Source organism: Diabrotica virgifera, chromosome 8 (genome assembly GCF_917563875.1).
Source record: "Diabrotica virgifera virgifera chromosome 8, PGI_DIABVI_V3a".
Lineage (NCBI taxonomy): Eukaryota > Metazoa > Arthropoda > Insecta > Coleoptera > Chrysomelidae > Diabrotica > Diabrotica virgifera.
Window position 1 is genome coordinate 37287885 of NC_065450.1, and position 20148 is coordinate 37308032.

The 20148-nt window shown below is 33.8% G+C and overlaps 1 protein-coding gene across 1 annotated transcript in view; it reads right to left on the reverse strand.

The window, feature by feature from the left end:
* LOC126889905 (larval cuticle protein A2B-like) overlaps positions 1-19352 on the reverse strand; it is a 33877-nt gene extending 14525 nt beyond the window's left edge. Inside the window, exon 1 of the mRNA XM_050658621.1 lies at positions 19221-19352. Within this exon, the coding sequence (XP_050514578.1) occupies positions 19221-19235 (15 nt within the window). The 5' untranslated portion in view covers positions 19236-19352. The remainder of the gene's footprint in view (positions 1-19220) is intronic.
* Positions 19353-20148: the final 796 nt, after the last annotated feature.

Consider the following 20148-nt stretch of genomic DNA (forward strand, 5'->3'; position numbering starts at 1 on the left):
AGGTTAAAAATTTGGAACGGTCAGACCACGAAAACGGCACATTTATTTTGTCCGACAGAACAGACTTAAACTCTCTGAACAGAGATTAAACTGTCATGCAAAAATCAGACTGCTATTTATCACCTGTCATAATTCCTGTCATTTGACATTTTCTACATGTTCCACTCATTAAAACGCCCATTTGGTGATAAATAGAAGTCTGATTTTTGCATGAGAGTTTAAGTCTGTTCTGTCGGACAAAATACATTTGCCGTTTTCGTGGTCTGACCGTTCCAAATTTTTAACCTGTTCCACAATTAAAACTTCCCCTGTTCCAGTGTTCCCATATATCAAAGTTTGTCCGACTAGACACCCTTAATCTATTAACAAATTTTCAGCTTGCTATTAATCAACTTTTTTTTCATAGGCGGGATCCAGACCTATAAGTGGATGATAATTATGTATCATGCAATATTTGTAAGATAAAGCTTTCTTATCAAACTTAGAGAACTTAGAAAACAAAATTTTAATACATTATTGTTTCCTATAATGCACAAAATGTTAAAGTTGGTACAAAATGATGTGAAAATGAAACATTTTGGATGCTTTGCACACACAATAAATAAACTTTATTGTGAACGATGGCTTAAAGGATGAGGAAATCAGCCACAATTTAACTTAAAAAAATGATTTTATTGACGTTTCAACTTCTACCTCAGATGTTGTTATCAAAAGTGATATAAGAAAATCATTAAAAATTTAACCAAAATAAAAAATACCATTAGCCACTTTAAAAAGAGTTCTACAAGCAACTGCTAAACTTTTAGATTTTGAAAAAATCCAGGAAACGGGAATCCTCTCAAATTACTGCAAGATGTTTCCACATGTTGTAATTCGACATTTTATATGTTGGAAAGATTTATTCAGCTAGAAGAAATTGTTAAGGCTATTATAAGCATAACAAATATGTACGTAAACACTAGTTCAACAATGTATGAGTCATCATTCTCTTTGCCTTATCCCTATGCGGGGTCGGCTTCCCTAATTGCATTTCTCCACACAATTCTATCTTGGGCCATATCAATGTTAATCCCCTTTACCAACATGTCCTGCCTTATCGTCTCCCCCCAGCTCTTCCTTGGTCTTCCTCTCCTACTCCTTCCAGGAATCTGCACTTCAGCTATTCTTCGTATTGGGTGGTTAACGTCTCGACGTTGAACATGACCAAACCATCTTAACCTATGCTCTCTCATTTTGGCATCAATTGGTGCCACACCTAGACTTCCCCTAATATACTCATTTCTAATTTTATCCTTCTTTGTCACTCCACTCATCCATCTAAGCATTCTCATTTCCGCCACATGCATTCGCTGTTCCTCTTTCTTTTTCACTGCCCAACATTCAGTTCCGTACATCATAGCTGGTCTTATGGCTGTTTTATAGAATTTTCCCTTCAGCTTCATTGGAATTTTTCTGTCACACAACACACCACTCGCTTCTTTCCACTTCATCCATCCAGCCCTAATTCTACTGCATGCATCTCCATCTATTTCTCCATTACTCTGTAATACCGATCCTAGGTACTTAAAACTATTGCTTTTTACAATCATTTCACCATCCAAAGATACCATTTTATTTGTAGTAGCTCCATCTTTAAATGAACATTCCAAATACTCTGTTTTTGTCCTACTAAGTTTTAAACCTTTTTCCTCCAGAGCTTGTCTCCACTGTTCCAGTTTTTGTTCTAAGTCTCTTTCACTATTTCCTACTAACACGACATCATCAGCATACATTAAGCACCATGGAATGTTACCCTGTATTTTCGCTGTTATCTGGTCCAAAACTAATGAGAATAAATACGGACTAAGCACAGAACCTTGATGCAATCCTACTTTCACATGAAATTTATCAGTCTCTCCCACACCTGTCCTAACACTAGTCGTTACTCCCTCATACATATCCCTCACAATCTTTACATATTCACCAGGGACTCCTTTCTTATTGAGTGCCCACCACAGAATCTCTCGAGGAACTCTATCATATGCTTTCTCAAGATCAATGAATACCATATGAGCGTTTGTTTCTTTACTCCTGTATTTTTCCATCAACTGCCTTATAATGAAAATTGCATCTGTTGTTGATCTACCCTGCATAAAGCCAAATTGATTCTCGGATATTTCGGTTTCTTCACGTATCCGTCTATCAATTACTCTTTCCCATATTTTCATGGTGTGGCTAAGCAGTTTTATAGCCCTGTAGTTTGTACATTGTTGTATATCTCCCTTGTTTTTGTAAACAGGTACCAGTATACTGCTTCTCCATTCGTCTGGCATTTGTCCAACTTCCATAATTCTATTAAATAGACCTGCTAGCCACCTTGTTCCTGTCTCTCCCAATGCTCTCCATACTTCCCCAGGAATATCATCTGGTCCTACCGCTTTTCCTTTCTTTATTTTTTGAAGCGCTTGAGCCACTTCCTTGTTGGTTATTTTGGTGACCATTGCTGCTACTGTCTCCGTTGACTCTACAGGCTGTCTGTCAAATTCTTCATTTAATAAGCTGTCAAAGTACTTTCTCCATCTCTTTTTGACATCCCTTTCGTGAACTAGTATTTTATTATTTTCATCTCGGATACATCTAATCTGATTAAAATCTTTTGCTTTCTTTGCTCTCTGTTTGGCTATTTTATATATCTTCGTTTCGCCTTCCCTGGTATCAAGTTGATCGTATAGGTTTGAATACGCTTCTGCTTTAGCTTTTGCTACTGCTACTTTCGCTTCCTTTTTGGCGACCATATAGTTTTGAAGATCTATGTCCGATCTGGTTTCTTGCCACTTTTTATATAATTTTCTCTTCTCTTTTATGTTTCCTTGTACTTCATTTGACCACCACCAAGTCTCTTTATCTTCAAACTTCTTTCCTGACGTTTTCCCAAGTATTTCAATAGCCGTCTCTCTAATAATATTGGCCATTTTTCTCCAAATTGTGTTAGGGCTTCCTTTCATGTTCCAACATATTTTTTCTACTATTCTTTCCCTGAATAGACCTTCCTTCTCATCTTTTAGCATCCACCACTTGATTTTTTGTGGTCCTCTCCGATATTTTTGTTTAGTTTCGCTTTTTACTTCGATGTCCAGAACAAGCAGCTTATGTTGTTGGCTTACTGTCTCACTAACTATTACCTTGCAGTCCTTGCATTCACGTATGTCTTCTTTCCTTATCATGAAGTAGTCTATTTGGGATTGATGTTGTCCACTTTTGTAGGTAATAAGTTGAGTTTCTCTCTTTTTAAAGAATGTGTTAACAATCGCCATATCCAATGCTGTTGCTAATTCTAGCAAGTCATCTCCAGCTTCATTTCTAGTTCCAAAGCCTAATCCCCCATGTATTGTTTCATATCCTGTCTTGGCTTGGCCCACATGTGCATTGAAATCACCTCCTATTATAACTTTCTCCTCCGCTGGAATATCACTCAGTATGTCTCCCAATTGATCATAGCAAGCTCTTCTTTCATTCTCACCCAGACCTGTTTGAGGAGCATACACACACACAACATTCAATACCTCTTTATCAATTACAAATTTCACTGACATCATTCTATCACTCGTTCTTACAACATCTACTACGTTATCTTTCATTTCACTATCAGCAATTATACCAACTCCATTTCTAGTGTTACTACTCCCTACATACCACAATTTATATCCATCACCTAGTTCTTTCGCCCTTTGTCCTTTCCACCTAGTTTCTTGAATACAAGCAATTTGGACTCTTCTTCGTTTGAGCGCATCCACTAACTCCAGACTCTTACCTGTAAGACTACCAAGATTCCAAGACCCTATCCTGATTTTTCTAACCTGCAATGGTGTTCCCCCTGAGATAGTCCTCACCCGGAGATCCGAATGGAGGCTCATTTTACTTCCGGAACATTTTACCTCAGGAGATGCCATCATTTCAGTATAAGTTTTTATTTCGTTTGGAGAAGGTCTTTTCATTATTATGGCCTGAAAAGATTTTTGGATATTTGATGCCTGAATGCCTTTTCTATCAGCACCATACCCTGCCCTGTCCTGCACGTTTAGCCAATACACCACCAATGCAACCAAAGTGCAGTATTACCCTACACCCGCCTGCATTTTTCTGTATAGGCCAGGATCCCTACTGTAAGGACTGCCCTATAAGCCAATGTATTGTTGCCCGTATCCCGCCACTAGGAGGCACGTACTTCATTCGGGATACTAATGTATGAGTATTTTATTAAACTGTCGATAAACTGTTTCAACTTTTCTTGGCAGAATAAGGTTTCGACTAATTCCTTTTAAGGATCCAACAAATGCGGAAATAGCACAGAAAATAGAATCGCTCTTATTGCAGAAAAACTTGGAATGGAACAAAAAGATAAAGGATTTACGACTCAAATTTTATTAGAACATGAGAAAACATCTGCAGATCCGGATACCAAATAGTAACTAATAAGTATTTGTAGCAAATACTGGTATTTAAAGTTTACTTTGTATTTCGTTTTTAAGAGGGTAGGCGCAAAATTTCGGGACAATGCTATTTAAATGCATTTATTTCTTTCGAATCCTAAGAAAACTAGTAAGTATTTTTGAAAAATTTAAAAGCAGAATAAAAAATTACATAATTACCGAGTGCTAAAAGTCCCTGAAAACTTCTATAATGTGTTCTATAACTTCTAATATAAGTTACAGCGGTAAAAAGAAGAGAAAATTGAGTGTGATTTTTAATTTCAAATATCTCATTCAAATGACAGTTTTTTTATTCTAATGGACTTTCGGCCCTAGATAATAATGTAATCTTTCATTCCGCGTTTATATTTTTCAAAAATACTTATTATTTTCTTAAAATTCGAAAAAAATTAATGCATTGAGAAAGCATTGGCCCGAAATTTGGCGCCTATGCTCTTGTTAGATTTTCTAATAACAATTAAGACAATGAAAAAAACATGAAATTATTTATTAATGCAATATTATTTTCATTACAAAAACTCTTTTTGAATCAAATTGTTTCTCATTCTAACAGACCTAATTTTATAATCATGACCTAGACTCTAGACAAAATAATAACTATTTTGTTGCTCTGTTAAATCACAATCACAGATAAAAGTTACGATGGGTTACGGTTAGATGATTGCAAATACTTCTAGCCCACCTCTAGGTCAGAATCAGGTATAAGAATTATTATACGACCGGTTCCTATGGGTCCGCCTCGCGATCGCGCCAAGGAATAGAACCGAACCGACCGGCGACCTGACTACATGCAGAAGGCGATTGCAGAATTTGCAGATCCTTCTAGCTTTTTGTGCATACGCGGTACGAATAGATTATTTTATTTTTATAAGTTTAAGTTTATGGATACGTACCTATTTAAAACATATTTTTTCACCTAAAATATTGTCTGAAGCTATTTCTTTGTGGCGTTTATGTAATTTATTATTCTAAATACGAAATAAGCCACAATTTAACTTAAAAAATTATTTCGTTAACTTTTATTTCGAACGTCGTTGTCAAAATACAAAATATTAATAATTTAAAAAATGTTGTAGCTTAGTAAAAAAAATCTTCTAATAATTGCCGATATGAATGAGTTAAAATAAATTATATTATTAGAAGAAATTTTTTTTACTAAGCAACAACATTTTTGTTTAATTTATTAATACTGTTTATTTTGACAACGACATCCGAAGTGGAGGTCGAAACGTTAACAAAATCATTTTTAAGTTAAATTGTGGCTTATTTCCCATTTATAAAAATAAATTACACAAACGCCACAAAAAATAGCTTTAGAACAATATACATAATATTATGTATAATGCCAATCATCACTATCCGTAAATAGATACAAAAACTTATAAAAATAATAACCCATTCGTACCGCGTATCTGCAATCGCCTTGTCTGTGCATGTAGGTGTGGTGGGTTCGGTTCGGTTATATTCCTTGACGCGATGCGGACCCTTAAGTCCGATTATGTACTTTCGGCTCATTCGGCTGGGCTCGCTATTTTAGTAAACTCCCAAAAAGAGAGATAGAAGTAGGAGGTTCTAGTTCAAAGATATTTTCTACATGCCAATGTTAATGTTGCTATGATTTCTGGTTTTAATGTCTGGAACTTTTATATTGGTCCACTATCTCAAATGCAGTTCAAACACTGTGTCTTAAAAAGCTATGTTCCATATTTCTTTAATTTATACTGTATAACAACTATTAAATCAAATTAAAGATTTATAAAGATAAGATTATAGTAATAAAAATAAAAACATAATGCTAAAGAGTCACAATTTTAACAGTTTTAAATGACAACTATACCCTCCATAAATTAGAAATCTGTTACAGCCGTATCGACCTGAAATTATTTTGAAATCATCACATTAAACAGATGTGAGATGTTGGAATCAAAACAGATGCCGCCGATTCGTTTCTCTATGGTATATACCTATTCCGTGAGATCAGTTCAAGTTTCATTTCAAATCTCTTGCCCGGTCGTTCCGGAAAGGGTACTCAACTACGGCCGACGCTGGAATCGAAACCGAACCGTCAAAGTTTTGACACTTGTATGGACGTCACGTGGAATAGTCGATTGAAACATATTCCTACGTACCCGCTCCAGTTCCATCATGCCATCCCTAATCGAAACGAACGTAACCGATGCGTTCCCCGTGGCTTACTACTGTAGCTCTTTCGATGTCTAAATGGCTGTGCTAAATCCTATTCCGAGCGAGAATCCAGTTCGAGTTTATTGTAAATTGCGGATTGCGGTCGATGCGGCGCCGTTGGAATCGAAACCGACGCCGTCGACTTTTTGTCATTGTTGCGTGGAATAGACGATTGGAACCTATTCCGTGGTACCCGCTCCAGTTCCATCATGCCATCTCTAAGCGAGAACGTTCTCCTTGCACATTTTTTTCTAGACACCAATGGCCCCTTTAACAGAGAAGCAAAGTCGAAAAAAGCTTTACGGGCCATCTCCACTATTTCAATTTTTGAACTTGTGAACCAGTTGATCTGACGACCCACTGGTACCAATCGTGCAATCATAAGAAATATTTCTATGGTCGTTCGTTTCTTTTTTTGTCGGTCATTGAGTGTGCTACATTTAAATCCATTTGGGTATGCTTTCGTAACTAGAGAAATTCAAAATACTGCTCTTTTAATCTGTCTTTAGAGCACTTGTTTGGTGGAATATTCTTTCCTTTCATACAATCGGTCTTTATTTCCCCAGGTGATGCTATCTTTTAAAGCGATAACTTTTATGGATTTGTCTGTTTTATTGAGAGTCACAAAAAAGCACTTACGGCGAACAGAAAGATGACTACCATTTATGTAAAAATACTTGTAGGTTGAGAATAGACTCCCAAAAATTGCCCTAGAAAACAACCCGCCCGGTTGTTCCCCCCCCCCCCCCCCCGGAAGACCACCTGGAAAAAAGACCCCCGGAAGACCACCTAAAAGATGGAGGCATAGTAGGCAAACTACCTCCCAGGAAATTAACCAGAACCAGCTTCAGAATTAAACAGATCAAAAGATCTCCAAGGAGTAAAAGAAGAAGAAGACTTGTAGGTTTCGAGGAGAAATTTTTCTTTGTCTGGATCCTCTATCTATAGGTATGTGGCCTCTGCGATTTTTCCTCATGTATAGTGAAAAGATTTTTGTTTTGGATTTAGCTCTGTAGTATAATAATTTAAATATGAAGTTATTAACCTTTAGGGTATTGAACAGACATAAAAACAATAGTTTATAGTTTTGTATCGAATGTTTAATATGTGTGAACTTGAACTATATTTGTTATGATTCATATAGGTATAAAAACATGCTGAGCAATCAGTATGGAGAGAGAGACAGATAATAATTATTATTTGTAGTAGTCAGTATTTAAGTAATGTGAAGGTAGGTGGTTACTGTTATATGTAAACACATTGTTATGGTTAATCGTTGATGGAGTTGATTGTAAATACATATAATGTATTTGAACCAAGATAGAGAGTTTTAATTAGTTTGGACCTAGAAGGCAGTAACATCACACTATTTGCGACAGCTCGGCATAGTGACAGAGTGTTTATTCACAAACGTAAATCGAAATTTTCTCAATATAGTTATTATGGACACATCGCAATAACAGCTATAAAAATGTATATTATTCTTAAATGCTTAGATCCGACGGCAGTATTACAAAACATCTAGATAAATATTTTCATAAAAAGGTGTGTATTTTGTACACACGTAAAAAGGTATACTTCTATTATATGATTTGAACGAAATAAATATACTTTGAGCAGTTTATTTGTATTTTGTTTAAATATTAAACTAATTTTAATACCTACTACTTTCCATAAATTTAAAAAACCAAAAAACAATAGGAAACACGCGGATCTGAACCGGAGACCTCTCGATCTGTAGTCGAATGCTCTACTACTGACCCTATAATCGCAATGTTTACGTTGGATTACAAGATTTCTCGGACATAGGGACAAATAGACCAAGAGAAGTAATATAAAGATGTTTTAATAATTCACTAGAGGAAGACAAATCCAAAGATACAAAAATATAAGAAATATATTTACTAAAGCAATGGAAGGCAATGGAAAGAGCAATGTTAGGTATAAGACTGTCAGATAAAAAGAGAAACGACTGGGTAAGATCAAAACAAAAGTCGAGGACATAAGAACAAAAGTTGCCAAACTTTTGACAAAAAGACCAACGTTGGAATGCAACAATACAACATTGGAGACCTTACCAAAATAAACGACCGAGAGGAAGACCACAGATGAGTTGGGTTGATGGTATTAAATGTGTAGCCGGCACAAATTGGAAATATGTTGCTCAGGATAGAAACCGGTGGAAGGAGTTGGGAGAGGCCTATGTCCAAACGTGGACGATGGAAGGCTAAGAAGAAGAAGAAGAAGAAGAAGAAGAAAAAGAAGAAGAAGAAGAAGATATTTACTAAACACACTAATATATTATTGTGTTTTCAATTTTATCAATCAAAAGCAAAATGAAAATTAAATTGAATTTTTTTTTAAATACCGCGGGCACACAAATTTGATACACCCTGTATATTGAGCTGTAAATATTTATTAGAATTTAGTTTGGATGTAAGTGGATTTCTCTTATAATGAGCTTTCCGATGAACCATTAAAGACTTTTGTGAATAATTAAAGTGAAAAGGACGATGTATTTAGGTTTAAAATGGAGAAAGTTGTTTACTACGGAAACTATAGAATCCACAGCTGGATGTAATTATCATTTTCGAGAAAAGCGGTTTTAAAAAAGAAAGTTTGGAATTTTAATATTTGTTTTAACCCGAGTAAATGTTGTAGAGTTTCCTTGAAAGTAATTAGGATGGCCGGAATAATTTTGAAAAAGACTGTTTGTTTGTCGAATGGAAAAGATTGTTTATGATGCTTGGCAAGTTGGAAGGGGAAAGGTAGTTTGAATGATTGAGAGAGTTTGAAAAAGAAGTCATTATGTTTTTGGCATCGCTGAAGAGCAGTTCGACGTTTTCGTGGATAGATAGTTAGCAAGTACCAGTGGCTGTTTGATAGTGGAGAATAGTGTTGAAAAGTGGAACGAGAGACAGATCAAATTGAGACGAAATACCTCTTTGATTCTGTATTATTGTGGGAAGGAGAGCAGAGAATTTTTGGAGTTTTGTTTGAATCGAGTACGTGTCAAAAGAGGCCCGGCTTGTTGGAGAATTGGTGCTGGTATGCTGATAGTTTTGAAGCTGGAGAACGGAGAGGGCTTTGATGAGTAGCCTTTAACATAGTCAACGAGGGAGAGCTGTTTTTGGGTCACGAGAAGACATCAGAGTGATTGAAGCAAAAGGTCAGTCAATTTATGTAAAAGAGATTTTTATGTTCGGAAACTAAATTTTTGAGTAAAAAGCATATGAATTAAAATTCCAATATTTCAAAAAGTAAATAGTAAATATAGGTAATCTTGCGAACACATAAATTTGTTTTGTTTAGTTGGTTTTACCAAAGTCATCGGGAACAAACCGATAAATTGTTTTTTTTAACTATAATAAATTTAAGTGGTAAAAATTTCATTCGGACATCTGTGTCCACAGGTTTTAGATTTGATAGATTTTTCGAGTATTGATTTGATAAATAAAAGACAATTCTGTATGTTTATTTTATATTTGGCTATATTTCTTTTCCCTATCTTACCCCGATTAGGATCAACTAAGAGATACTGAACCCACGAGAAAAGATAAGTATAACGTAAGATTATTTAGATTTTTTTTTAATAGTATAAAAAGGCACGCTGAGATTTTTTATTAATTTTTTATGTATGATTTGCGACAACTAAATAATTAATCAGATAAATAATAATTAATATAAAATTAATAAGAAGCAGATCATAACAATATACTTTTTACACCTTATTTGCCCTGACGCATACATAACTTGAAATATTTAGCAACTAACTCCATACTGTCTGTGTGCGCATGCACGTGTGGTTTTATATGAATTCACTCCTAACATTTTTGCCAATCGCGCCTAAAAAAGTATAACTTCAAAAAAATTTCCTCTTTTTGACTTATGCGCTTACTCACCTCAGTCACAGTATAGTTCGCCGTTCGTGACAAGCTTAAAGATTTCATTGCTTTGTATTATTCGTCGGTTAAATATGAAAAGTGCCTAAGTCCCAAAATAAGCAAAAATGAGATTTTTGCGCCATCTGATTAATATTTATGGTACGCATGCATAGCAGGACAAAAAAGTTCAAAAAAGTCAATAGATGTCGCTAGAACCACAAAAAAGAATTCTTCCCAACTCCACGGCGGCGTTGGATGAATCACATGAAACTTGGCAAAGTCCATCATTGTCATTGAGGTTAGATGTACTTTTGCTGCGCTGCTGTGTTATATCTTCAAGAAAATTATTTTAAGCTAACATATGGAAATAGTGTAAACTTATTGAAGGTAAGTTCAATTTGATCATATTATTATAGTTTTTGTGTTAACTACATTTAAGTAGCATTATTATGCTTAAAATACTACATTTGTTTTTCTTTTGGGACTGAAGCATTGTTCACAGTATATGTTTGGCGACATTTTACGGAGTTCCGCATATTTCATCATTATTTTCATTATTAAATGTGCCTAACTCCATTTTTAAAGTAATACTTTTTAAAAATAGATCTATCTTTATGAGAAGGACACTATTCTAAGTAACTGTGTCAAATAAGATATAGTTTAAGTCAAAATCATTCAGTTTTTTTCGTCTTCTGTAAAATTTGTTAATTTGGACTTAGGCACTTTCTATATGAGGCCGACGACGTATTGTTGCACATTCTGTGTTTATTTTGCCGAAGTATTTATAAAATATAAAACTACTATTTTAATACTTTACTACTTTAATAAAACTATTGTATTTATTATGCGGTATGATATATTTATATTAATACAATATCGTCGGCTTAATTCGCAAAATGCGTAACTCCACTTATTGGTGAAAATTTTATATTGGTGTTATTTATTCCGGTATTATAAATAGCCGGTAAGACCAAAATTAAATTGCTTTATTTATTATCTGCACAACAGAAAACACCGTAAGTCCGTCCCTGCCAATTTCGCGATAGCAGAATACGGAACTCCAGTAGTTCCCATGTTGTTCTAAATACTGCACATGTGCTCCTAAAATTTAAGTAAATCGTGCAGTAATTTAAGTGATTACATTCGTGAAAACAGTCTTACTAGGTAAGTAACATTGTAAGTTATAATATAGATTAATTTCAATGTTATATTTATTGCCAAATATTGTGTAAATTTCTCGTATTTAGAGTAATTGGAGATAGGGAGTTTTCGTTAAATATAGTTTAGTGATAAACATTCAGAATACAGGAGATACGCATTTTTCCCCGAATTTTTAGCGGGGCGTTAGTTTGAATTACCTAAATTTAAAAGTATAAGTGGTAAAATCTTTTATTTAAAAACTGTTAGCGATGGCGATTAGAACAACGATCCTGATTTTGTAGCGAATTCAGAAGAGTCTAACAGTTCTGAATCGTCCGAAAGTATTTCAGATTTGCAGCATGGTGAAATAAATGAAAATGATCCTCGAGACGAAAGCCCGAGAAGAAAACGGTCTACAAAATATGAAATAAACAAAAATAGTTGGAAAAAGAACCAAAACAGTTTAAATAGAGAAAAGGGAAAGTCTTACCAAGGAAAAAAAAAGAAAACGGAAAATGGAGGTATGACTTATTAAAAGAACCAAAATCCATAAGAGAAAGTTGCAATTATAAGTTAAGTAAAAATAACAATTCCGTCCTAATGTGCACTAAAATAAGTGAACCTGAGAGAAGAAGAATTTTCAAAGAGTTCTGGCAATACACTTGGGCCGAAAATAAGATGTTCGTAAGAAACCATGTATGTGTAAAAAGTACCTCTAGAAAATGAGGCCTGAATGAAGTTTCGAGAAGAACATATTCAAACGAATTTTTCTTAGGTTCCTCTAGGCTAAGAATTTGTAAAACAATGTTTTTAAACACCCTTGGTGTGAAGAATTGGTTCATTAAGAAATGGGCCAAGATCGGACTAGAGGAAAATGTGACTGTGCAAACTCATCAAAATTCTGGTAATAATAATCATGGTGTGAAACAGCTTAAAATATTCTTTGATTCCCTACCAAAACTGGAATCGCACTATTGTAGAGCTACCTCGTCAAAACTTTACCTGGAACCTATTTGGACTAGCAAAAGCCAACTGTACAAGTTCTACAAATCTGATTTCTGCATAAATCAAAATGAGAAAGCGGTATCAATAGCTACTTTTCACAAAGTATTTGAAAAAAATAAACTTTCTTTGTATAGGCCAAAAAAAGATCTGTGCGATACCTGTGTGTCCTTTCAAACAGGGAATATTTCAGAAGATATCTACAATGAGCATGACAAATATAAAAAAGAAGCAAGGGTTGAAAAAGATAATGATAAAGAGTCCCATAATGAAGTGTTTACTATGGATCTTCAATCAGTTTTGCTTTGTCCTAAATCAAATGTATCCAGCCTCTATTACAAAACCAAACTAATTGTGCATAACTTTACAATTTATGACATTAAACGCCAAAAAGGCTTCTGCTACCTGTGGAACGAATCGGAAGGTGAGCTCACAAGTAATGAGTTTACTAGTATTATTGTTCATTTCCGAAACCAGCAGGTACAGTTGTATATCTTGAAAGAAAAAAGCACTGAGGACACTGAAATCATATTATGGAGTGATGGTTGCGGGTACCAAAACCGTAACTCAACGTTATCAAATGGTTTATTAAACTTTGCATTGGATACTGGGTTAACGATAACTCAAAAGTATTTGCAAAAAGGTCACACCCAGATGGAGGTAGACAGTGTCAACTCCGTCATTGAGAGGCAAATTCGAAATAAAAAAATTAATTTTCCAGCAGATTATGTATCCATCTGTAAAACTGCTTGCCATAAAAGTCCTTATGACGTCGAATATCTAACGCACGATTTCTTCAGAAAATATGATCACCTCCAGTTCGTTAAATCAATAAGACCAGGCAAAGCTGTTGTTGGTGCACCCACTGTAAACGTTATCAAAGCTTTAAAATACTCAAAGGATGGTATTTTTTTAAGCTTCGTCACACCGAAGATTGGCCAACCTTACCAGTACGGCTTAATATAAGTATAGCATTACGCTATAATTACTATTTCTGCTAATTTTATTATCTTATTTCTTTTATTATTTTTTCTCAAAAACCAAACAAAGTTAGTCGTTCGAAATGCACATTCAAATATAAAACATGGTTTTAATTCCGGCAACTCACCCATCGGAATATAAGTAATGTTCTGCCTATTAGTTCTATCGCCCTTCCCCAACTACATAAAAATAGACTTAAAATTAAAAAAGAAAAGTTTCAGCACCTCCAGCAATTAAAATTATCGATGGAACGTGATTATCACGATTTTTATGATAAGCTACCCCATGAAACATAGAAAAAAATGTTAATTTACTACTTTTGCTAAATTTTCTATTCACTACTATATTAAAATAAACCTGTTTTTGTAAGAGTTATTATTAGTTTTATTGCTTTAAATAAAGACGTATCTCCAAATTATAGACAAATTTTACTAAGAAAAGTACCTAACTCCTTTATTTTGTTTTTAATTATTTAATATAATTAAAATTCAATATGAGTTCTTCCGCTCTACATTATTTTTGGTAAAAACTTTATACTTGATTCATTTATTCTTTAATATTTGTCGTGTAATTAACAGAAAACAGTTTTTAGCGTTTCCTGAAAAGTCTTACCGATAGGAGTTAAGCAGTTTGCGAATTAAGCCGACGATATGCGACAATAACTCTTTTGTTTTTTTTATTTTAGGTTATACTTACAATTACACACAAACATTTTGTATCCTTCAGTAAAAAGTGAAAAATCTGTTTACGTTCAATTAGATTATTAGTGTTTTCCCACGAGTATAAAATGACAAAGATTCCTAACGTATCGTCTTTCGTGTACCGCAAATAGGATGTGATGTATGTAACGAGATTTATGTGAGTTTAAGTAGAAAATCGTGATATATCATCTTGCACCACCTCCTACTCACGCTTATTTACTGCAATTCTAGGAAAATACGAGTTCGTACCTTCCTGCAATTGATCAAGAAATATATGGCAAAATGCGTGCTTTAAAATCAATAAACTATCGTTGTGCATTATTTATCATCGAAGTGTGACACTCCATGTTTTACTTCACTTAGTATTTTTGAAATAATATGTGTATACATATATTATGTTTTGTTCAAAATTAAAAACGGAGCATCTTACCGAGAGCGTGAAATCCACAACTCTTCATTCTATAATAGCTTACAAACCGTTCATCCGTCAGTACTTTAAATAGTGCAACTTCTTCTGCAATTGATACAACTAGCCAACCGTTTTTTTCTGAGAAAGAAGTTCTGCAACAGCGACAACTTCAGAATCATAATCATCCTCAGATGAAAAACAATCAATCAAAAAATCTAACAAGAATTTAACAGCACTTGCCGCTATTTGATAGCTTAACTGAACTCTATTGATTTGGTATATTTGCGGTTTTCCTGTCTCTCTTTGAACCTAAGATATATACGCCCAAAAAATATGCCATTTTGTATCTACCAAGCGCTTTAGCTGGCTTATGGGTAGTCAAAAGTCACAAACTACACCGGTTCTGAATCGCCCCTGATTCCCTCTTGAAACACAAAAAAAAATCAGATCGGTGTAACTTTTCCACACACATACATACACACAAACATTTTCCCTTTTTAAATAAAAATTGAGTCATACTTCTGAGCTCGGTAACTTTTGAATAGTATAACCGGTTTTCAAAATTATACATGCATTGGAAAGGTAATCAGAGTACTATCAGAAGCCGCAAAGGCCGGACTCTATTAATTGAAATTTGTGGGAGTTTTGGGGACGAGAACGAAAAACAGACCCTAAATGGGAAGGGCCGTAAAATCCACACACTTAGACTAAAATGGAGAGTTGGTATATGAATGGGCGAGTCTTTTCCTAAACTTTAAGATGGGATTTGGACCGATTTTCAATTCTGTCAGATTTAGAAAATCGAAGTCGCATGTTGAGGTATTGTTTGTGCGCCACTGACGAGAACTGCCGTTCTCTGGTAATTATTAGATAATTTTATTTGCAAATTTTGTATTAAAGGGTAGTTTCTAAGAGTTAAAGAATAATTATATACAGGGTGTTTCAAAAAGATATGTCATAAATTAAATCACGCATTCCGGGGCCAAAAATAAATTGATTGAATCCAACTCACCTTAGTACAAAAATGTACACAAAAAAGTTACAGACCTTTGAAGTCACATTTCTTAGAGAAATTTCTTAGAGATTTTTCATTCAAAATGAACATGTGGCATTCTTATGGCAGGAATATCTTGAAAAAAATTAAAGTGAAATTTGTGCACCCCATAAAAATTTTATGGGGATTTTGCTCCCTTAAACCCCCCCAAACTTTTGTGTACGTTCTAATTAAATTATTATTGTGGCACCATTAATTAAACACAATGTTTTTAAAACTTTTTTGCCTCTTGGTACTTTTTCGATAAGCCAGTGTTTATCGAGATATTTTGAATATTTGTCGAATCCACCACATATTTGTATATTATTAGGTACCTATTTTTTTTTTATACCTATGATATACCTGTTAATAATCTGAAAATTTATTTAAAATTTACATTTTTAGGTATATTTTGAAGAAGAAGCCACATCTCGATAAAAGGTAACTTATCAAAAAAAGACTAAGAGGCAAAAAAGTTTTAAAAGCACTGTGTTTACCTAATGGTACCACAATAATAGTTTAATTTAAACGTACACGAATATTTGGGGGGTTTAAAGGAACAAAACCCCCATAAAATTTTTATGTAAACATTTTAAAAAGAAGCCGCATCTCGATAAAAATTGGCTTATCGAAAAAATACTAGGAGGCAAAGAAGTTTTAAAAATGTTGTGTTTAACTAATGGTACCACAATAATGAATAAATTGGAATGTACACAAAAGTTTGGGGGTGTTTGAGGGAACAAAACCCCCATAAAATTTTTATGAAGTGGACAAATTTCACTATAATGTTGTTTTAAGATGTTCCTGCCATAAGAATCATACATGTCCATTTTCAATAAAAAATCTTCAATAGTTTTCGATATATTGAAAAAAATCGATTTTCATTTTGTAACTTCAAAGGGCTGTAACTTTTTTCTTATACACTTTTGTAGTAAGGTAAGTTGAATCAATTTATTTTTGTCCCCGGAATGCGTGATTTAATTTATGACATACCTTTTTGAAACACCCTGTTTGCTCTGAACCCTTTTTCTTCGTTGGAGGACTGTAAAAAGCCAACGAGGGTATTCAGCACTTTTCGTGATGTCCTATCTTTTTTTGCACAATGGTTTCTGCTGTAGGAAATTCACAAGGTTTAAAGATGGTTTGATAGGTTCTTTATTTCAGCGCATTCCACAGCACTAAGCGAACGTAGATTCCACAAAAATATATTTTTTCTCGTTGAAATTATTTGATAGATATGATATTTAATTTTCTGACTGTTGCTCTGGGTTACCGATTCCAAAAACTACTCGTCCCCCGTGAAATAGTATACGTACTTGTTTTACTTTAATTTATATTGACAATTTAAAAATATTTTATACAAATTAGGATCGAACACACCCTGTATAAACTACATTCTCATATTATGATAAACAAATTTTTAAATTCGGATTTACAAAAGCATGAATCTGAAGTTTTTAATTATTGGTAAAAAATGGTAGTTTTCACCATTTAAAAACAAAAACAACACATTTTACCAGGAAGGACTAGGAAGGATCTGTTTTTAGGTGGATGTGAGAGGTGGCATTCGGATTTATGCGGATGAAGTTAGTTGATAACTTCGTTAATAATAATTGACGAATTGATTAATAATTGATTAATAATTGAATATGCTCCTTCTCAAATATGCCCGGAACATTAATAAAAAAAATAAAATATTTAAAAGTTTTAAAACATTTCGTTTTTTTTTCTATTTTCTTTGCTTATAACTTTAAAACGATTCATTTTGGAATAAAGTCGTATAGAAATAAAATAAAGATAATTAAATTTCCTATCAGATACGATTGGTTAAAAATGTCTTAATTTATCACCCTTGCTGCGAAATAGCAATCAATATAAAATAAGGGAGTAAAACAAGCCTATCTTTATTCAATGTTTTTCCATCACTTCAGTTACACTTGGAACCTTCCTAATTCGCTTAGAAAATTTTTGTAATGTGCTAAAACGGTTCACCAAATTTCATTAAAAATGACTTACTAGATTTCGCATAATAATTTTGCAATCTAAACTTTTTTAAAAAATTAAATTTTTTTAAAATATTGCACAACAAAAACTAGAACATACAAAGATTTGTGATTTTTTTGCATATAAATAAGCACTCCACCTATCTAATGCACTTTACAGAATTGAAATCAGATTATTTAAGTAGCCTCAGGAGGCTCAGGAGTGCTGTGGCCAGGAGGGAGTGCTACGGGCTCCTTTATTTAGATGGACTTACCCAAGTTTTTTTTATGTATTTTGACCCGTAGAACACGAATTTTTGGGCAACAGTTGATACGGATGTCGATAAGATTGTTATAAACAAAGTACTTGAGGAATTACGTAACGTCGATTTATCGCAAAATAAAACATGTTTTTGTATTTCTTGATAATTCTAAGCAAAAAAAATGTTCTTACAAGTTTTTTGGTAGGATGCATAGTTTTCGAGATAAACGCGGTGGGACTTTCAAAAAATCGAAAAATTGCAATTTTTGAACGCGAATAAATTTGATTAAAAAATAAAATAGCAATTCTGCTGACAGCATTTGAAAGTTTATGTCAAATTGTACCGGTTTTAATAATCTGCATTGCTAAAAATTCATTTTTTTATTATTAAACAAAGCTATTTGTCCATAAGCCAAAAAATTGTTTATAATTTTAAAACATTTCTGAGGCCCCTTAAATAATCCGATTTTAATTCTGTAAAGTGTGTTAGATAGGTAGAGCACCTCTTTATATGTAAAAAAATTAGCAAACTTCTAAATTGTCTACTTTTTGTTCAGAAAGATTTTAAAAAATTTGAACTTTTTTAAAAACATTTAGATGGCAAATTTATTATGCAAAATCTATTGGTCGATTTTAATGAAATTTGGTAGACCGTTTAAGGAAGTTATAAGAATTTTCTATGCGAATTACTGGTTTTTAAGTGCCACCAAAGTGGTTAAGAAACATTGAATAACAACAGGCGTATTTTGCTCCCTTTTTTGTATTTATTGCTATATTGCAGGAAAGATAATACCTTAAGACATTTTTGACCAGTCGTATATCATAAAAATTTAATTATCTTTATTTTATTTGTCTAAGACTTTGTTCCAAAACAAATCGTTTTAAAGTTATAAGCAAAGAAAGCAGAAAAAAATTGATGTTTTTCGAAATTTTTAAATATTTTAATTTTTTTTATTTGTTCCGGGCATATTTGAGAAGGAGCATAAGTCAATTATTATTACTGAAGGTGTCACCTAACTTTATCTGCAAAAATCAGGATGCCACCTCTCCCATCCAAAAATAAACGTTTTTTACAGATTAGTCCTGGTCTATGAAGTGTCTTATCATTTTTAAAAATAGATTAAACAGTAACTGAAATCTCATTGACAATTTAAAAAAAAAATGTCTACTTACTATCGAACGTCTCATATTAAACCAAAAAAAAAATGACACAAATAGAGCCAATACTAAAGATCTCGCGTCCCCTTATATTGGTTTATATAGTGAAAATACTACTCCTTTACCACGACGTGTACTTCTTCGTCCTTCAGCATTCCTTTTTTTCGACATACAGATCCCATTGGCGTTCGAGACCGATCCGCTTATAGTCTATGAGATGAGGCCTCTCCCGTATGAAGAAATGTCCGATTCGGTTTTTTTGCGAATTCCTGTTCAAAAATGTCCCCTTTAAACAAATCAGAAGGGTACCGGGCGAAATTTATTGGCAGACTTCGTTTAAACAATAATTTTTTTTTTTAATGCAAAAGATCACCATTTTTGCTTCTTAAAATAATTTTTTAGGTTTCTTGGGTAATTCTAAACAAAACAGATCTTTTTTAATTATTCTCAACAGTTCGAGACAGTTTTCGAGTTATAAGCGATTCAAAATGTGAAAAATGCGAAGATACACATTTTCGAGGCTTAAAGACATATGTAAAAGACTAAGTTTCCAATCTAATAGCATAAAAAACAACACCAAAAATGTTGCTCCACATCCTACCAAATTGAAAACAATGGGAACGTTCTCCGGTTACACCTCCGAGGCTTCTAAAATTTGCAAGCCATAACGGATGCTGAGAAGATGAGGGAATTTTACAATTTATAATTCACGTCCCATCTGCTCAGCGCGGTAAAGTTCCAACTAGAACGGTTCCCTTCGTACTCCAATCAGAGTAAACACGAAACTACAGCCGCGCCATATCCCAGTCCAGAGAGTGCCGCAAGCAGCTCTACCGGTTTCGAAACTTATTAGTCTCTCATCAGGAGGCACATATGCTGCTCTCTCTGACCCAACAAGGACAAATCCCGACGTGCAGTCACGAATTGCGACGAACGAAATGGC